The following is a 15,271-nucleotide window of genomic DNA, read 5'->3' on the forward strand; positions in this document are numbered from 1 at the left end:
AAGTCAGGTTTCTTTTTAAATTCGTAATGCGTGAAATACTGTTTGAAGTACACGTGACGCGTGGATTTTCCTCATATTCGTGTGCGTGAAACAGAATGAGGACCCTCTTTCTCTCCTCTCTTGCATAGTTATCAGGTCTGGAATGAAACTTTAGCGGTATGTGTTCCTAGTGGTGATGAACACTTTCAGACCACAATCATTTCGTCCTTATTTTTCATTGTTCTTTATTTCATCTGGCAAAGTCAGTTTTCCATTCTTGGTTCTAGTTATATCCCTGGAATCTTTCCGGGAGCATCTCGATGACAGCGTTTCGAATGTTCCTTATCTTCCAGCAATAAAAAGCGGGATTCACGATCGAATTCATGAACAGAATGTTGTGAGTAATGTTGAAAGCTGCATTGAAACGGTATTCATCATGCGATTCCACTGCGATCAGCACAATATTCATCGCAAGATATGGCGAATAAAAAACACCATTACAATAACCAGGTAGATAAGTGCGAATAGAGGCCTTGTATTTCGCAATGTTGCCCATTTCGGCTGTTTCTTGGCTCTGCAGACTATATATGTAAAAAGGTGGCGTCAAGAGTTAGTATTCTGGGCCGCATTAGAAGTTTCGTCACAAAAGAGGCAGCAATACTTGTTCATAATACCTTAATTCTTCCCTTATTTGATTACTGTGACATTGCCTGGAGTAACCTTTTACAACAAGATATAGATCGACTACAGCGCTTACAAAATAGATCTGCACGGATTATTACACGTTGCTCCCGGTCATCTGAAGCAATAGATCAGCTGCAATGGCCGACTCTTTCCAGTAGACGCTATTACCACAAGGCTAAACTCGTTTTTCTCTGTCTCCACTCATTAGTTCCTAGTTACTTTTCATCATATTTTACCAGATTTTCGAATATTCACAATTATTCCACGAGGCAAAGTCTGAGGCTATCCCTACCAAAAGTAAAACAGAATTTTGGGAGAAGGACCTTTCTTTTTACTGGCGCAGAAATTTTTAATAAACTTCCTTTAAACATTGTGAAGAGTGAAAACATTCAAACGTTCTGTCGCCGAGCAAAACATTTCCTTTTACCGTAATTTTGATAATTTTGATATTTTATTTACTATGTTATGTTTTAATTGTGTTTTAGCTTTGTAGTTTTAGGCTGTTAATGTAGTTGTAAAATCCTAGTCATTATATATACATATATATCTATTCTAGAAATTTGATGTAAATTATTTTCAATACAGGGCCCCTATGGATACCAGCCTTAGAGCTGAATGGGCTACCCTGTGTAAATAAAGTTTGCTCTCTCTCTCTGTTGTCTTGCCGTCTGCCGTGTATCCACCCCTACTTTTGTCTGATATTGGTGAATTAGGTGTAGTAGCTTAGCATAGGCGATGATTGTAACTGTTAACACATTACCATTACCAGTATCAAGCAATAAAGGAAATTCATTGGGTAGACAAACAGTGGAATGCATGGTTACCAAAATACTTACTAACCAAACAAGTGTCACGACGCGCTTGGTAATCGGAATGGTAACTACAATACGGTAACGTACGCTTAATGCGAGCGCTAGGAGCCTGTTGATGCCAAATGCGGTTAGTGTGAGCAGAGAAACTGCACATAAAACCGAAGCCAAGGCCTTGCTGGCTAGCGAAGCGATGCAGTGAACTGGAATATTCTCGTGTAAAGCGGCGATTTTGTGCGGGGCAAAGATAGATTGCTCCAAAAAACTCACACCACAGTCAGTAAGCGCTAAATTGCTAAGTAGTAGATTAGAAGGTTTGTGTAATGGAGATTTTCTCCACACTGCCAAGATGACCAGAATGTTTAGTACACTTGCTGGGAATGCGCAAACAGTGTTTAAAATAATGCTCAAGACGTGTGTAACTCCCGGCCCCGCCGCCCTGTCCCGCCCCGCCGCCCCGTACCGCCCCGCAGCCCCGTACCGCCCCGCAGTCCCGCCGCCACCGCCGCCCGGTAGAACTTCTCAACGGCACTTCGGCTGAAATCCACGTAGAGACGATTCATGGTGAATCCAGAATAGTTTGAATTTACTAAATTTCCAGTAAAGTTCTGGTCGGTTGACGATTGATTTAATCCTTCCATTTTTAAGCTGTAGATGATGCCGGTTCAGTTGACGTGGGTGAAATGACCCGACAGAATATACTGAGAGCCAAACCCAAACTTTGTTAAGCACTCATAATTACCTGAATTCGGTTCTGTGGTTCCTTGTAGAATATGTTCACTGTACTTTTGCCAGACACAGGAAAAGCTTCTGAACGTTTCAGCTTGGATTAGATGAATAGATCCCGAACAATGAAGAGATCTCAGTTTTCTATTTTAAATCTACTTCCTACTATTTGTTTAGCTTTACGAGAATACTCGGATAAACTATATCCGCGGCGATTAAGCGGAAATCCTCCTCTCAATGAAATTAATTTTGCACGATTTATCACCAGATAAACAAACGAAAATTAAATCCACTGAAATTTACCCAAACTTAAAAGGAAAGTAAGAATTTATCCATACAAATCGTTTTGAATTCGTCAACAAGTTTTAATTACTATGCAATAAAGATATCGATGAGCATTCCACATTCAATTTGCACAGGTTTGTTGGCTGAAATGCAGGTTACTTCAAATATCACCTCAGACAAAACCGTGTTTATTTTGTGTTAGTTTTTGCCCGTCTGCACTGATACACCTGCTAACTATGTTTTTGTTTGTTTTCTTTCGTGATACGAAAACAAGTCATTTCAGTTGTATTCACATTTACTAGCATTCGTATCTAGTTTTAAATCGTAAATCATTTTGAAATCATTTCCTAGAGTTTCCGGGAAAAAAATAATAATAACAGATCAGCCCGCAATTTCACAAAATGGCCCAAAATACAGCACAGAGAATCCTCAATTGATAAACATAAATTTGGAATGGTCAGCGCGTCTCCCAAGTTTCTTTGGTCGAGAGCTCCGTTTATCGACTTTGTTAAACAGATTGAAGGGGTGAGTAGTGGTAACAAGCCTACTCAGGGGTCCCTTGCAAGCAAATTCCTTCTTCGTGTATTCGTAGGATGGATATGATCTACCAAGAAGAAATGTTATCTAAAGGTAAGAAAATGGCAATAACGAAAAAACTTTTAGATAATAGAGCGATTTTCAAGTAGGTCTCCGGGATAGGGTTGTTTTTTTTAATTTCTTTTCCCAAAGATCGATTGGTCCGAGAAACTCGCTCCATTCTCTCAACGAATCAGACGCAAAAATAAACCAAAAGGGACTTGTTAATCCTTTAAAATCTCAGGAGTGATCAGCATCTAATTTCTCCTCTCAGGGACACTATTGAATGATTCATTGAGTTTATGAGAATAATGGAAACGATCGCTAATCTACGACACTTTGATTGTGAAACAAATTCTCCTTTTCGGTACCAGAGAATAATGTATAGCGAACAGTATGGAGAATATCGATGCTGATGTTAGGGCGTAGACGTCTGCGTTGGGGGAGAAATTTGATAATATTTACTCTCGTTGGGTCTTAGCGACATTTTCCGATATCGTATACAATATGTCAACACAAACTGGAAAGAAAAAGTATAGAAGCTGTTCTGCATTAGTGACCAGGCCGCACTCTCAAAACCACGATGCGCAGCTATAAAAAAAAACCGTATTATGGCCATATTATCTCAGGAAAGAACATCATTTGAGTCAAGAACTCCTTTTTAAAAAGTGTGCGCAGTCGAATTTTTTGCCCGTTCGAAAAAATTTTTGAGAGCTTAGTTCAGTTTTAAGAACCATAAAAGCGGTCAGTATCGTCATTTCTGGCATCTACACAGCGAAGGTAAGAACTAGTATATGCACGGTTTCCGGAGCATATTTCTCATTTACAGAATTCGCCAGATGCTAATTGTAGTCATCGTCATACCTGTAAGTTAACTTGGAAAAGTTTACAAACACCTCATTCCAGGATCCTTGAGGAGTTTTAGGTTCCACTGGATATCGGCAGATGTAGCCTTCGTACCCTGGAGTTGGCCTAGTGCTGAAATGCAAGCAATGAATGTTTAGTATGACCTGCATAATATCACCGTTTATTATATGGCTGTGTCTCACAAGGACTGGAAACTACCGAATTCACGAATTTGATTGGCTGAAATCAATATTGAAAGCGGTCTAGATTTTCCCATCTAGACCGGCATCTAGACCGGTCTAGCAAAAAAAGGTACAAAGAATATAAAAACTTGGCATATAAGACACAGCCATATAATAAACATCTTATAAACCGAGCTAGATCGGTCTGTATGGGAGAATCTTGAACTCGGTCAAGATTCTTCCATACAGACCTCCCGCTCTTTTAATAATAACTAAGTATAACAGGCATGGAAGACAAAATTACTCTTGGTCAGAGAAAGTAAAAAGGTCGAAGGTTTCTCCAAAAGCGAAGGAGGAGCTAGGAAAGGGGAAAGGGGGAGCTAGAAAAGGGGAAAGGGGGAGCTAGGAAAGGGGAAAGGGGGAGCTAGGAAAGGGGAAAGGGGGAGCTAGGAAAGGGGAAAGGGGGAGCTAGGAAAGGGGAAAGGGGGTGCTAGGAAAGGGGAAAGGGGGAGCTAGGAAAGGGGAAAGGGGGAGCTAGGAAAGGGAAAGGGGGTGCTAGGAAAGGGGAAAGGGGGAGCTAGGAAAGGGGAAAGGGGGAGCTAGGAAAGGGGAAAGGGGGAGATAGGAAAGGGGAAAGGGGGAGCTAGGAGAGGAGAAGAGGAATCTTCTCTCCTCAACCTGCACCCAATCCTCGATAAGGATAAGAACTAAAAGTTGATGATTTGGCATAAAAAATCAATTATCATGAATGATGAGCATGGGAGATAACTAAATCCAGCTGCCGGTACCGATCACTTTAACACCATTGAATATCACTTCTAAAACGTAGTCAGCAGGAAGGCTCACCCGCGTTCGCTTCGTTACCGAAGTTATTTCTCAAGATTTCTGACAGTAAAACTCGAAAATAAAAATTCAGACTCGTGTACGTCAACCTTGAAATTTAGTGCGAGACTGGTTTCATCTGCTAACATCATATCATATATCATATCGTATTCAACATCACCAAGTTTTGAGAGAATCGGAAAGAACGTACGCAATGATATATTTTTCTGCAAATTTCATGAACTGATACTGCTGCTGCTCCCCCCCATGCCCGCAGACGGTGCTTGGAATGAGTGATGATTTGCTACCCAAGCGACTCCAGAAGGCACCACGCGTAGCAATTCCTTCCCAATCTTCTCGCAATTCTGCGATTAGCTTACGGACCTTTCACTTGTGCGTCAAAGCAAAACTTGGATTATTTTCCTCAGTCAACTTACAATTTTATATTTCTATCTTCTCCTCTTTCCGGAATTTTTGGCATTCTGACCGGTTTTTTGGCTGGTTTGACTGTCATGACTCGTTCATTTTCATTTTCCTCTGGTCTAGAAGGAAGATATGAAGAATTTATAGTGAAGTTCAAAGATTTTAGCTCAGTCGCGGATACATAAAGACGACTACAGTTTATTCGTCACGACACGTACACTCTCGTGACGAATCTAAACAAAGAATTTTTGACTTATTTCTTCATGCATAAAAACATTCTTCGGACATTTGTTTAGCAGACAATTTGTGACATATTGACTTTTTTTCATTGTAGACGATTGTTTAGTTACATGAGTGTTGAAATGATTTTGCTTTACTTTGTTCGACGATTACACTGTAAGAGTATGAAAAACTTCCTCAACCAATCAGTTGCTAAGCTAACATCAAGGGCGTTGTCTAGTTCAATGAGAAGTTTGCTTGTTCCTTCTTTGAGTTCTTATTGGCTCCTTTTCAGTCCTCTTTCTCCTGATTGGTCGGTCATTGTGATTACTTAGGTTTATATATTTCAAGCTACAGGCCTCCCTTTTCCCTCGCCTATTCCTGTCCAGATCATTCAATCCTCCAATTACACAACATGCTATTTCCCTACCTGGTGGATGACGTTAACATGGCGGGAAACAAGCCGTCGGACTCGTATTGATGAAACTGATTGGGTCTTGTTTGGACTTGGTCCCAGACACGCGCAACTCTTTGCCATATTTCAGGCCTGGGCTCGTATCTAACAGCTCGATATCTCACTAGATCCTCATTTTTCTCGTGTCTAGGCAAAGTGACTTCTTCGTTTATACGCGCTGGAAGTTTCTCGTCATCAACAAAGGCTCTATCACTCTTGCGAATGGCAAGATGAACAATTAAACGAATCATAACTGTTAGACTTCGTAAGTGGCAGATTCAGCCTTAATAAGATGATTTGAAGCTTTTTGAGAGGAAATCAGGCCAGTCATGAAATCTGGAGAACACTTCCGGTTCCACCTAATCATTACTAAGTAGATATAATAAAGGTACTTGTTAGTCTCACGACGTTACCTGTCGATTTTTGACACGTTTCCGCACTTATAAGTGATCGAGAGTATTGGTACTACTCTTCAGTTTATAACAGTTTATAAATGATGCTCATAGTCGGAAGTGTGAAGGAGCTATGCAAACAATTAATTTGAACCCCCTGCCATTCTCCATTGATTCTCAGACTACCCTACTCCTCCCCTTCCATTCCTTGGATTACAATTCTTCAAAGCTCAACTCACCCTTTCATTTAAAACCTGTAGCTCCTTCCCACTTTTGCTCTTTATCTTTACTTGCGGAAGCGTCTCAGCTGACTCCTTCATAGAGAATTCATTCCTTTTTTTCTCTTTTAATCCCCTGATGTTTCCTAACCCTAGTGCGGGTGGCCTACTTGTCCCCGAGAAAGGTCGGTGCGGACCGGTTGGTAGATTATACGGAAATAATCGTGGATTAAGTTTCGCATTTTCTTTAACGAGACTCGGGGTGGCTTGATATCTTACGGGAACCTGTGGACAACGTCTTGTTAGGAGCCTAGTTACATTATTCAGTGAAACAGCATCTGATTTTTCAGCCATTGCTAATTCGTGCTCATGAACTACACCACTAAAAAAAATTTTCTTATGCCGCGCGCAAGCGTGTATTATGACGTAACATTTAGCATAAAGATTAATTAGCTGATTACCTTGCGTGCGTTTTAACCCTTTATGAATTCGACACAATCGAAATAAGGCGAAATATTTTTGTCCTCGCCTGAGAAGAGTGATGACTGGAGCGATTTCAACTGACATTAGCCGCTGACTTGACGGCTTACAATCTTCCTTTTTAGTGTTGGAAACAAAGATCGACTGTCAATTAGTTTTTGTCGCCTAATAATACACATGAAAAAATTTCTCAGTTCTGATTGGTTAAGATGAATGCAGTTTTCAGTTAATTCAGTGCTGAGAGTTAATTCAGTGCAGAAGAGAGTTAATTCAGTGCAAAGAAAGAAACAAACCAGACATTCTGATTGGTCAGAACGATTGGTCAATGTCAATGTCAATGTCAAGGTCAAGGTCAATGTCACTTGCAGGGTTTGAATACATTATTTTTGCACGTGATGCGCGCGCTTTTCTTCTGCGTAGTTATGAGAAGTAACCTCGTATTTTGTCATGTATATTATTAATAGATAATCACATGATTTTCTCGTGCAATTTGGAATAAATAAGCACTTGTAAATTCTTTCAAAGATCACAAATTGCACTCGCCCTACGGGCTCATGTAATTTTGTTAGTCTTTGAAAAAATTTACTCGTGCTTATTTATTCCAAATTGCACTCGAAATCATGTGATTACCTATACTTAACGCGTGCGTTTCAGCCTATTTACCTTACTGCTGGGCCCAGTTGTTCGAAGGCTGATTAGTGCTAACCCAGGTTTAAAATTTAATCCAGGTTTCTATATTTCTCTGTTCAAGAGTGGTTTCGGGATGATTTTTCCCATTTTATTAGAGCATTCAATTATCAAATTGTAGACAAATGGAATTAAACGGAAGTTTTCTTTTTAAAGCTTTCAGATCTGAAATAAAATTTCAAACTAATCCTTGGTTATTTTAACCCGCCTTTGAACAACCCAGCCCTGGTCATTAATTAGGCATGAAAAGGACTGTGCAGTGGCCATAATGACAATCTTTTTGAAAGATAATTTGGTTTTTGGAACCGAGTTGATGATATAAAGCGGCCACCGTAGGGTATCGAAGGCTGACTTTTCGAGCATTCTATTAGCGCTTCGTCAGAATGAACGCAGCGCCATACTTTCTTTAGAAACTTGACCCTGTTTTCATTTATCGTTTTGAAAATCTACCCGGGTGGCGTCTGACATCACAGTCGAGTGAGGAAAAATAATAAGGCGTAACTAACCTCAAGGCACGGGAAAACGCTTGTCACCAGGGAGAGGGGATGGTGCAAGTTTTCTTTATAATTCGCAGACCGTAAAAGCTATTAAAGTCCCAAATCACGTTCAGCATTTGACCCTTTACACCCTGACATCAGTATGCATATTCTCCATACAGCTCTTAATACATTTGCTAAATGCTGACAAGGAGAATTTGTTTAACAAGGAAGAGTTTCTTTAGTTGGTGATCATCTCCTTTCTTCCCGTGACATTAATGTTTGATTTATGGGGGGTGATGTTCTGAGAAATTAATTGTCAGCCACTCCTTTGTATTCATTAAAAAGTTAATTGATATGTCCTCTACGAGAGATGAGCAGCATGGGAGATTACATGTTGGTAGCCGAGCACTTGTCTGACAGCTAACAGTAGTGATCATGTACAAGTCGGGACATGCTTAGCGCAGGGTCTGCAAGCATTCGATTAAAGACCAGCCCTTAATCTCTAGGAACTGGAACAATAATTAGTAGTTTTAAAGCTGGTTATTAGACTTCTTAAGGTGTCATTCATAGTAGTACATCACTCTCTTCAAATTTGAAGTGTCAAGCGCTCTATCATACAATACACTTACTATGAAAAATCATATTGGTCAAGGGCATTCAGTCAATACAAAATTGTATGTAAAGTTGAGTTAATGAAATATCTGCAGCAGATATTGCATTTATCATGTTGAGCTCAAAGTCTGCCAAGTTTCAAAGCCCCTCATTTGTACAGTGTTTTGCAAACTCTGAGAAGTGTCTTCTTTTGCAGATTGTTTAAAAAATACAAAACAATTTATGAATGATATCATCATTTATCAACCCTGTTTGTGTTATCTGTCTTAGTCTTCACTTTTGGTAGATAACTCAGATCTCAGTTTTGATAACTCATTACATCATGCTCAACCTCATCCAATTATTGCTTTTATTATCCAGCTACACTCTGTACAATACAAATAACACTCAAGACGAGTACAAATATTACGCAATATTTGTACTCCAGAAATATCTTTGAAATTTGCCTGCACTGAAATAAGAATTTGGCATATTGGATAATAAATCTCTTATTAGACATTTGTTTCATAGTATTGCTGAGTATTTTAACTCATTGTTTATATTTTGACTCGCCCTAATGGCTCGTCAAAACACAGTACAACTCATAAAAATACTCAGTGATATTGTGTTCAACCTTCTTCTACACAAGGAACAAGCTGCTTTTTTTTTTCTTCATTTCAAATACCTTAGGCCCTCATTAATTTTTTCGAATGGTACCTTTACCACTTCATCTACTTAAAGGATCCCTTCCAACCACAATACCCTGCGCGCCCAAACAGAAAAAATAATTAAGAAATAACTAGTCAAATAGAAAGAACAATAAATTTGGAACGCGATTGAGGAAATTCAAGACCTCAGTGAGGCAAATGTACTCGGATGAACGAGGATTTCTTTCCACTTCACGACTTGTCCAATACCGGATGGCAGAGAAAATGGCGGATTTCACATATCGCGCGCGCAATGTATTGTGGTTGGAAGGGATCCTTTAAGCTAAAAACAAACAACATTTCTCATCAATCTCCAAAGGTAAAGAAAAAAATCCTTTATTAACAGCCTCAACAATCTTCTCATGAAAATTTACACTAATACTGCTTTTGTTCATATAACATCATCCCTGGCTGGAAAAAGAGCTTTCAATTGACATCATAATGTTGTGAAAACTGGATGACAAGATACAAATATGATCATACGGAACTGAATACGCTCCCAAACATTTTTGAAATGAACAGTAGCTCTTTAAAGAATAGGATTTCAGTCTATTCTTTCTCATTTGCCCACTCTGTCATCTCTTTGTACCATTCTTCTTCCCAGGGAAGCATATGAAGCATCTACAAGTTGACAGAAAAGAAAATTACTCGAGTTACACTACAGTTAATACTCTAACCAAACTCTTTAAATCTTTTGCTGTGTCTCAAAATTTTTTCTTATCTTAACCATCCTACTGCCTTCCAACATTACAATTTTCCTGTCCTCTCCCTTTCTGTTAATTTTTGTCAAAACTAGATATTTTCTTCAGAATGCCAGTGCTAAGAAATTCCCATAATACCTCTTTTCAAATTTCAAACTACGTACTAGTTCATGCACATGTGCAATACCTGTGCTTCTTGTTGTTTATGAACGAAGAATATATCAAATGGTAATACAGTCCAATCTGTAGTATGCGGTCAACCTGTATTAGGCGATCAAACCGCCGTTCCCCGTGGGTGACCGCTAAAAGACAGGTTCCACTGTACTTGTAAGGTCCTTCTACAAGCAAAACTTGGTTCGTGTCTATCCATGCATTACTGGGACATCGATCATTTTGAGAAACATTTATCTTCCGCAATCCAAAGAATAAATCTTACAGAACACTTACATGAGGAGAAGGTGGCAAGTTTCTTTCCCATTTGCTGCCATCAGGGCTATCAGGGTCTACAACACAAGCGACAACTTGATCATCTCGATATCACCTACAAACCTTGATCAATTCTGAACAAGCTACACGTTTAACAATAAAAAAATTATATACAGAGTAATTTTAAAACTTTCCAAAATATTAAACACTAGAGGATAAAACGGCAAAAGTCACTGTACTTACGAACGTAGGGGAATGGATGTTTATTTTTCTCAAATTCACGTTCGGCTGCCTCCAGAATCTTGTGAATAGTCTTTCTGTCTTTCTCGTGTTTGTGAGCATCGAATCTTTCCCTCAATTTAACTGCCTCTTGCCTCCATGTCTGCCTGTCTATGACCCAATCTAGCAAATGCCTTAAACTGTTTCTGTATAAGCGCATCACACGCTGTTGATGTGTAATGCCCTTCACCAAGTGAGATGGGACGTACGCCATGTTGGATATTTGACGAACCACCTCATTCCCAGCAATCTCTCTGCTACCGAACAGACAGGCATGCAATGCGTACAATCAAAAGCTTAGGGCAAGAGCTTCTGATAGAATGGAAAGTCATATTTTAAGACATACATGTAACCTGACACGGGTTCTATATTCTCCCAGCAACATAACAAAAGAAATGAGCTAAAACATGCAAAGGGAACAAAAGCATGCCAAAAAGGGAATATTTCTGGGGCTCAGGACAAGTGTTTTGTCCAAAAGCTGATACCAAGATCAGAAAACTGGAGACTATCACTTACATTGAGGGCTGATACTACTTTCAGAAGTTATTCTTTTTAAATATCTCTAAATATCTTTATGATAGTTCCCCATTGGTTCCCTGAGGCCCTCTTACCACACATCAACCCCATCCTAAGAATATTTCAAATTTCTCACTGAGTTGATATCAATTATTTGCCTTTCCAGCCTTTCTCAAAAGAATTTTGTGTTGCATCCCAGAAGAATATTTTCCATGCAGACAAGGCATTGATAGGACAGCAGAATATTATAAACCAATCAAACAATTTTCAAAAGTTTTGTGTGAACATGACACTACAACCACTTTTAATCTCTATAACATTGGTTTGGTACTCTATTTTGTTCAAGAAAGGCATCTAACCGATATACAAAGTAAGATTTAGTGACACTAAAGTTGAAAACCTAACTACATTGTTTAACCATAAAACATTTCAAGGGCTTCAAACCTTAAATAACCTTTAACAGCTGGCTAGTGATCATTTTGATCAAAAGGGAGTAATATATTTCATGGTATATAATATCTCTCCAAACTCCAAAATAATGGCAGAACTTGGAGGCAGTATGGCCGAGTGGTTAGAGTGTCGGACTTGTAATTCGCCGCTCCTGGGTTCGAGTCCCACCCTGACCACTGGATCTGTTTCACGGTAGCCCCTAGTTCAGATCCTTGGCCACGCTTGTAAATAGCCAACTGGTTTGCCTCCGGCCGGTTGGGGTTCTTAGTGATGTTCTTAATGATGCTATGTTCAATTTAGACCATTTGTTTCATTTGTTTGCAAGGACCACAATGGAAACTACTGGTTCACCAGTGATTGTGTAATCCTATATAAAGACCTTTTTTTTTTTCTTTTTTTTTTTTTTGTGCTGTGCATGCAGCACATGCATCGTAGCCCCATAATTATATAAAATAGTAGCGGCAACCCATCAAACCAAAAAAATTTGGACTTATGACCGTATGGGTGTCTGTACAAGGTGCTACTTTTAGCATGCACACTCAACTGTCCAGCGGGTATTTGAGCACAACAAGTGCGCTAAACATGTCCATAACTGAGGAGACTCTGGGTTTGAGATGAATTTAGTGGATGGTACATTAAGCATGCACAGCCGAGAGCCATGTGGGCTCAGCCTAGCAATGGTCCCATAATTATACAAATCAATAACATATATACTGTTAGTAACCATATACTTTTAAATTTAACCCTATAGCATCTATAATAGAATCAGTCCTCTACATGGACACTTTATCCAATAGTACAGGCTAGTGGGAGCTTTAGTTTTGTTGACAAGCCATACAGGAAAAAAATGCGAGCTCCGCTTATAGGCTTGGCTAAATCTACACATTATGGGTATACACACCACAAAAACATGATAAAACTATGTTTGCAAAACTATTTCATGGCTTACAATCATCATACAAGCTAAATATTTACTAAACTTAAATTTTTGCACTGAATTAACAAAAAAAATCCTACTTTATGAAAACCTTTGTGCTTGATCCACTAGAATCCAAAGCTTTCCAGTTTCCTACATATTATTAGGTAAAATAATGATCACTCATAAGGATTGGACAGTCATTAAACTCTACATCAAAATCATAAAATAGTTCCACTAGCTGAGGTTCTGGTCTTGGCCCGCCAGTAAAGCCACACTCTTCAAGAGTCTTATGACGATCCAACTGTATTCGTTTGCCTTCTTTTGAGGTGCAGTATATTACAACCTTTCTAGTTGTTCCTCCAAATCTTTCATTGATTATTGATTCCACAGAATAAACTGGTATGTGAGCATGGACAAATATTTGGAAATGTCCTGGATAAGATTTCAACTGCGGCAAGTTGGCAAATGTCACAAGGTGAAGTTCCATACTAATAAACCTGTAACAAAAAAAAAATTGCCAGTTAATTACCAAACCAATATCCTGAGTTCAGTGTTATCCTTATCAGTCAGAATGAATGGATTGCTAGCTCATAAAAATACGGGTATTCATCCCCCCTCCCCCCACATTTTGTCAGGATCCCCCAACAGTTCACTGGTACCATTTATTTATTTAATCACTTCCACCAGAGTGTGGTGAGGGTCGCACAACAGAGCGAGGCTCCAAATTAAGTGCACCCAGTACACCACCCATCCCACCCCAGGGGAGGACATCCAACACACAGTAATCTCGTGTGTGGAAAATTAATGTTTCCTATCCCAACCCTGCAGGAGACGGGACCTCCATTTATTCATCCCTATCCGAGAAGATTAGAATACCTAACCATTTCTTGATGTTATAGAAAGGTAGCAAATTATTCTCAGTTATTGACCCTGAGTGTTGGTCCAGCCAGAGCTCGAACCCTCGACCTCCTGCACAACAGTCCAGCGCTCTATCCATTGAGCTAACCAGGAGGCGGTTTCTACTTTGGGGTAAGGAGAGAATTGGTAAAAGTGAAGTATAGTCATAGTCAGTAGTTGTAACCAGACCTTTCAGTTTGGAGTCCACAAAACTAACCATTAGGTCATGACATCCTCAACATTGATAGAACCGTTATTGAATACAAATTGTCTGCTCTAGCTACCTTGGAAACTTTTCCTTAGATGGTTTCCATAATCCAAGTTTACAGCAAGGACATTGTTCCAATTCCTCTCTTTCAAATTTAGAACAGGCAGACCATCATCTTGAACACACTCCTCTTTTTTGTAATATTTTAAACCTTTGGAAAACTCAAGATAGTCTAGCAAGCCATTGGCATCCCTGTCTAGCTTCTTTGCAAGAACATACAGCTCTAGGTTATTGGCTGGTGCGTCTAAATCTCGCATTCCAGCATAGAATTCCTCATAAGACAAGCTACCATCACCATCCACATCAAATCGGCGAAAGAGATCAATAGCTCGTGCATAGTTATCAGTCATCCATTTGTCCATACGAGCTACAAACGCAGAATGAAGATCATCTGCTGCCTCGAAGGCTGCTGCGGCTTTTTCTAGTTTTTCCTGATAAATAGAATAAAAGTGTTCAATTTTCAATAACTCTAAAAGGGTTGATCCTACAACGTTATGTTATTGATAAGAAAGATCTGCAAAGTCTGTTTGGGGGTGACAAAGACTTGTGTACACCCGAACAATCATAACAAAGAGTGAATTTAATGGTACAGCTACAGAACTTGAGAGTCGGGTTTTCCAAAACTAGCTGACCACTTTTGCAATGTTGTTACTCCCTACACGAATTGAGTTTATAAAAGAGAAGTTTTCCATAAGAAATGTAGCTGATAGATGTACCAAAGTTCTTTGAAATTCCATCGAAGACAACGGTTGATGGGCTACGAGTTTTTTAATTCCTGAGGACAAGAATTTTGACGGATTTAATACCTTAGCTAGTTCTTCCTTGGACTTCTTGACCTTTTTTGCTCCCTTTTTCTTTCCCCCAGATCTACAAGCAAAACAAATCAAATTCCAATGAGACCGCAAGCATTTGCTTTGACTTCCTTTCGAGTAGCTAGCCCTGTGTTAATGTAAAATCAAACGAAATCTTTCTTAGCATACTTAGATTTTCCACTTTTCTTTTTTACAGGCATCTTTCAAAAGGTCGCAATTCAGTAAGTTCAATTAGAAGTCTCTCAAAGACTTCGAAAAGTTAGTAGTTTCACCACTTCATCTATTGGAATCAACAATCACCACAGTAACAGCTCATTTGGGACTGGTTCCAAACAAAGCATGCGCATGGCGCATTGGACTACATATTTTCCATGGGCCTGAAAACCGCGGGCTCGCACAAAAATTTAAGGGTATTGTAATATTTAAAGTTATTACTTAAAATCA

General features: G+C 39.3%; 2 protein-coding genes and 2 pseudogenes across 4 annotated transcripts; all 4 read right to left on the reverse strand.

Annotated features, from left to right (window-relative positions):
• Window position 1: 1 nt before the first annotated feature.
• LOC148734146 (uncharacterized) lies at window positions 2-2,816 on the reverse strand (annotated as a pseudogene).
• LOC111347708 (uncharacterized) lies at window positions 2,543-7,026 on the reverse strand. 2 transcript variants are annotated; one of them, XM_088754766.1, is made up of 5 exons: window positions 6,637-7,026; window positions 5,982-6,220; window positions 5,347-5,451; window positions 3,956-4,037; window positions 2,543-3,087 (listed from the first exon to the last, which is right to left on the reverse strand). In XM_088754766.1, the coding sequence occupies exons 1-5, from the start codon at window positions 6,967-6,969 to the stop codon at window positions 3,028-3,030; spliced, it is 819 nt and encodes a 272-aa protein (XP_088610892.1). In that variant the 5' UTR covers window positions 6,970-7,026; the 3' UTR covers window positions 2,543-3,027. The 2 variants fall into 2 exon arrangements, with proteins under 2 accessions (XP_088610892.1, XP_022810657.2); XM_022954922.2 differs by having other exon boundaries at window positions 3,924-4,037.
• Window positions 7,027-9,871: 2,845 nt separating this feature from the next.
• Window positions 9,872-11,213, reverse strand: LOC148734147 (NADH dehydrogenase [ubiquinone] 1 beta subcomplex subunit 9-like). The gene is made up of 3 exons (XM_088753531.1): window positions 10,930-11,213; window positions 10,708-10,763; window positions 9,872-10,180 (listed from the first exon to the last, which is right to left on the reverse strand). The coding sequence occupies exons 1-3, from the start codon at window positions 11,177-11,179 to the stop codon at window positions 10,109-10,111; spliced, it is 378 nt and encodes a 125-aa protein (XP_088609657.1). The 5' UTR covers window positions 11,180-11,213; the 3' UTR covers window positions 9,872-10,108.
• A 542-nt stretch (window positions 11,214-11,755) lies between these two features.
• Window positions 11,756-15,259, reverse strand: LOC148734148 (uncharacterized; annotated as a pseudogene). Its single transcript, XR_015998796.1, has 4 exons — window positions 14,996-15,259; window positions 14,822-14,882; window positions 14,032-14,446; window positions 11,756-13,347 (listed from the first exon to the last, which is right to left on the reverse strand). The product of XR_015998796.1 is annotated as an uncharacterized LOC148734148 (transcript).
• Window positions 15,260-15,271: the final 12 nt, after the last annotated feature.

This window comes from Stylophora pistillata, chromosome 3 (genome assembly GCF_964205215.1).
Source record: "Stylophora pistillata chromosome 3, jaStyPist1.2, whole genome shotgun sequence".
Taxonomy (NCBI): Eukaryota; Metazoa; Cnidaria; class Anthozoa; order Scleractinia; family Pocilloporidae; genus Stylophora; species Stylophora pistillata.

Coding starts and splice junctions, on each gene's coding strand:
- LOC111347708 (XM_022954922.2), bottom strand. CDS start 6,969: ATGGCTGAAAAATCAGATGCTGTTTCACTGAATAATGTAACTAGGCTC. Junction 6,221..6,636: donor TACAGGTTTTAAATGAAAGG/GTGAGTTGAGCT, acceptor GCCATTCGCAAG/AGTGATAGAGCCTTTGTTGA. Junction 5,452..5,981: donor ATGTTAACGTCATCCACCAG/GTAGGGAAATAG, acceptor TCTTCCTTCTAG/ACCAGAGGAAAATGAAAATG.
- LOC148734147 (XM_088753531.1), bottom strand. CDS start 11,179: ATGGCGTACGTCCCATCTCACTTGGTGAAGGGCATTACACATCAACAG. Junction 10,764..10,929: donor ACATCCATTCCCCTACGTTC/GTAAGTACAGTG, acceptor CTTGTGTTGTAG/ACCCTGATAGCCCTGATGGC. Junction 10,181..10,707: donor ACTTGCCACCTTCTCCTCAT/GTAAGTGTTCTG, acceptor GTCAACTTGTAG/ATGCTTCATATGCTTCCCTG.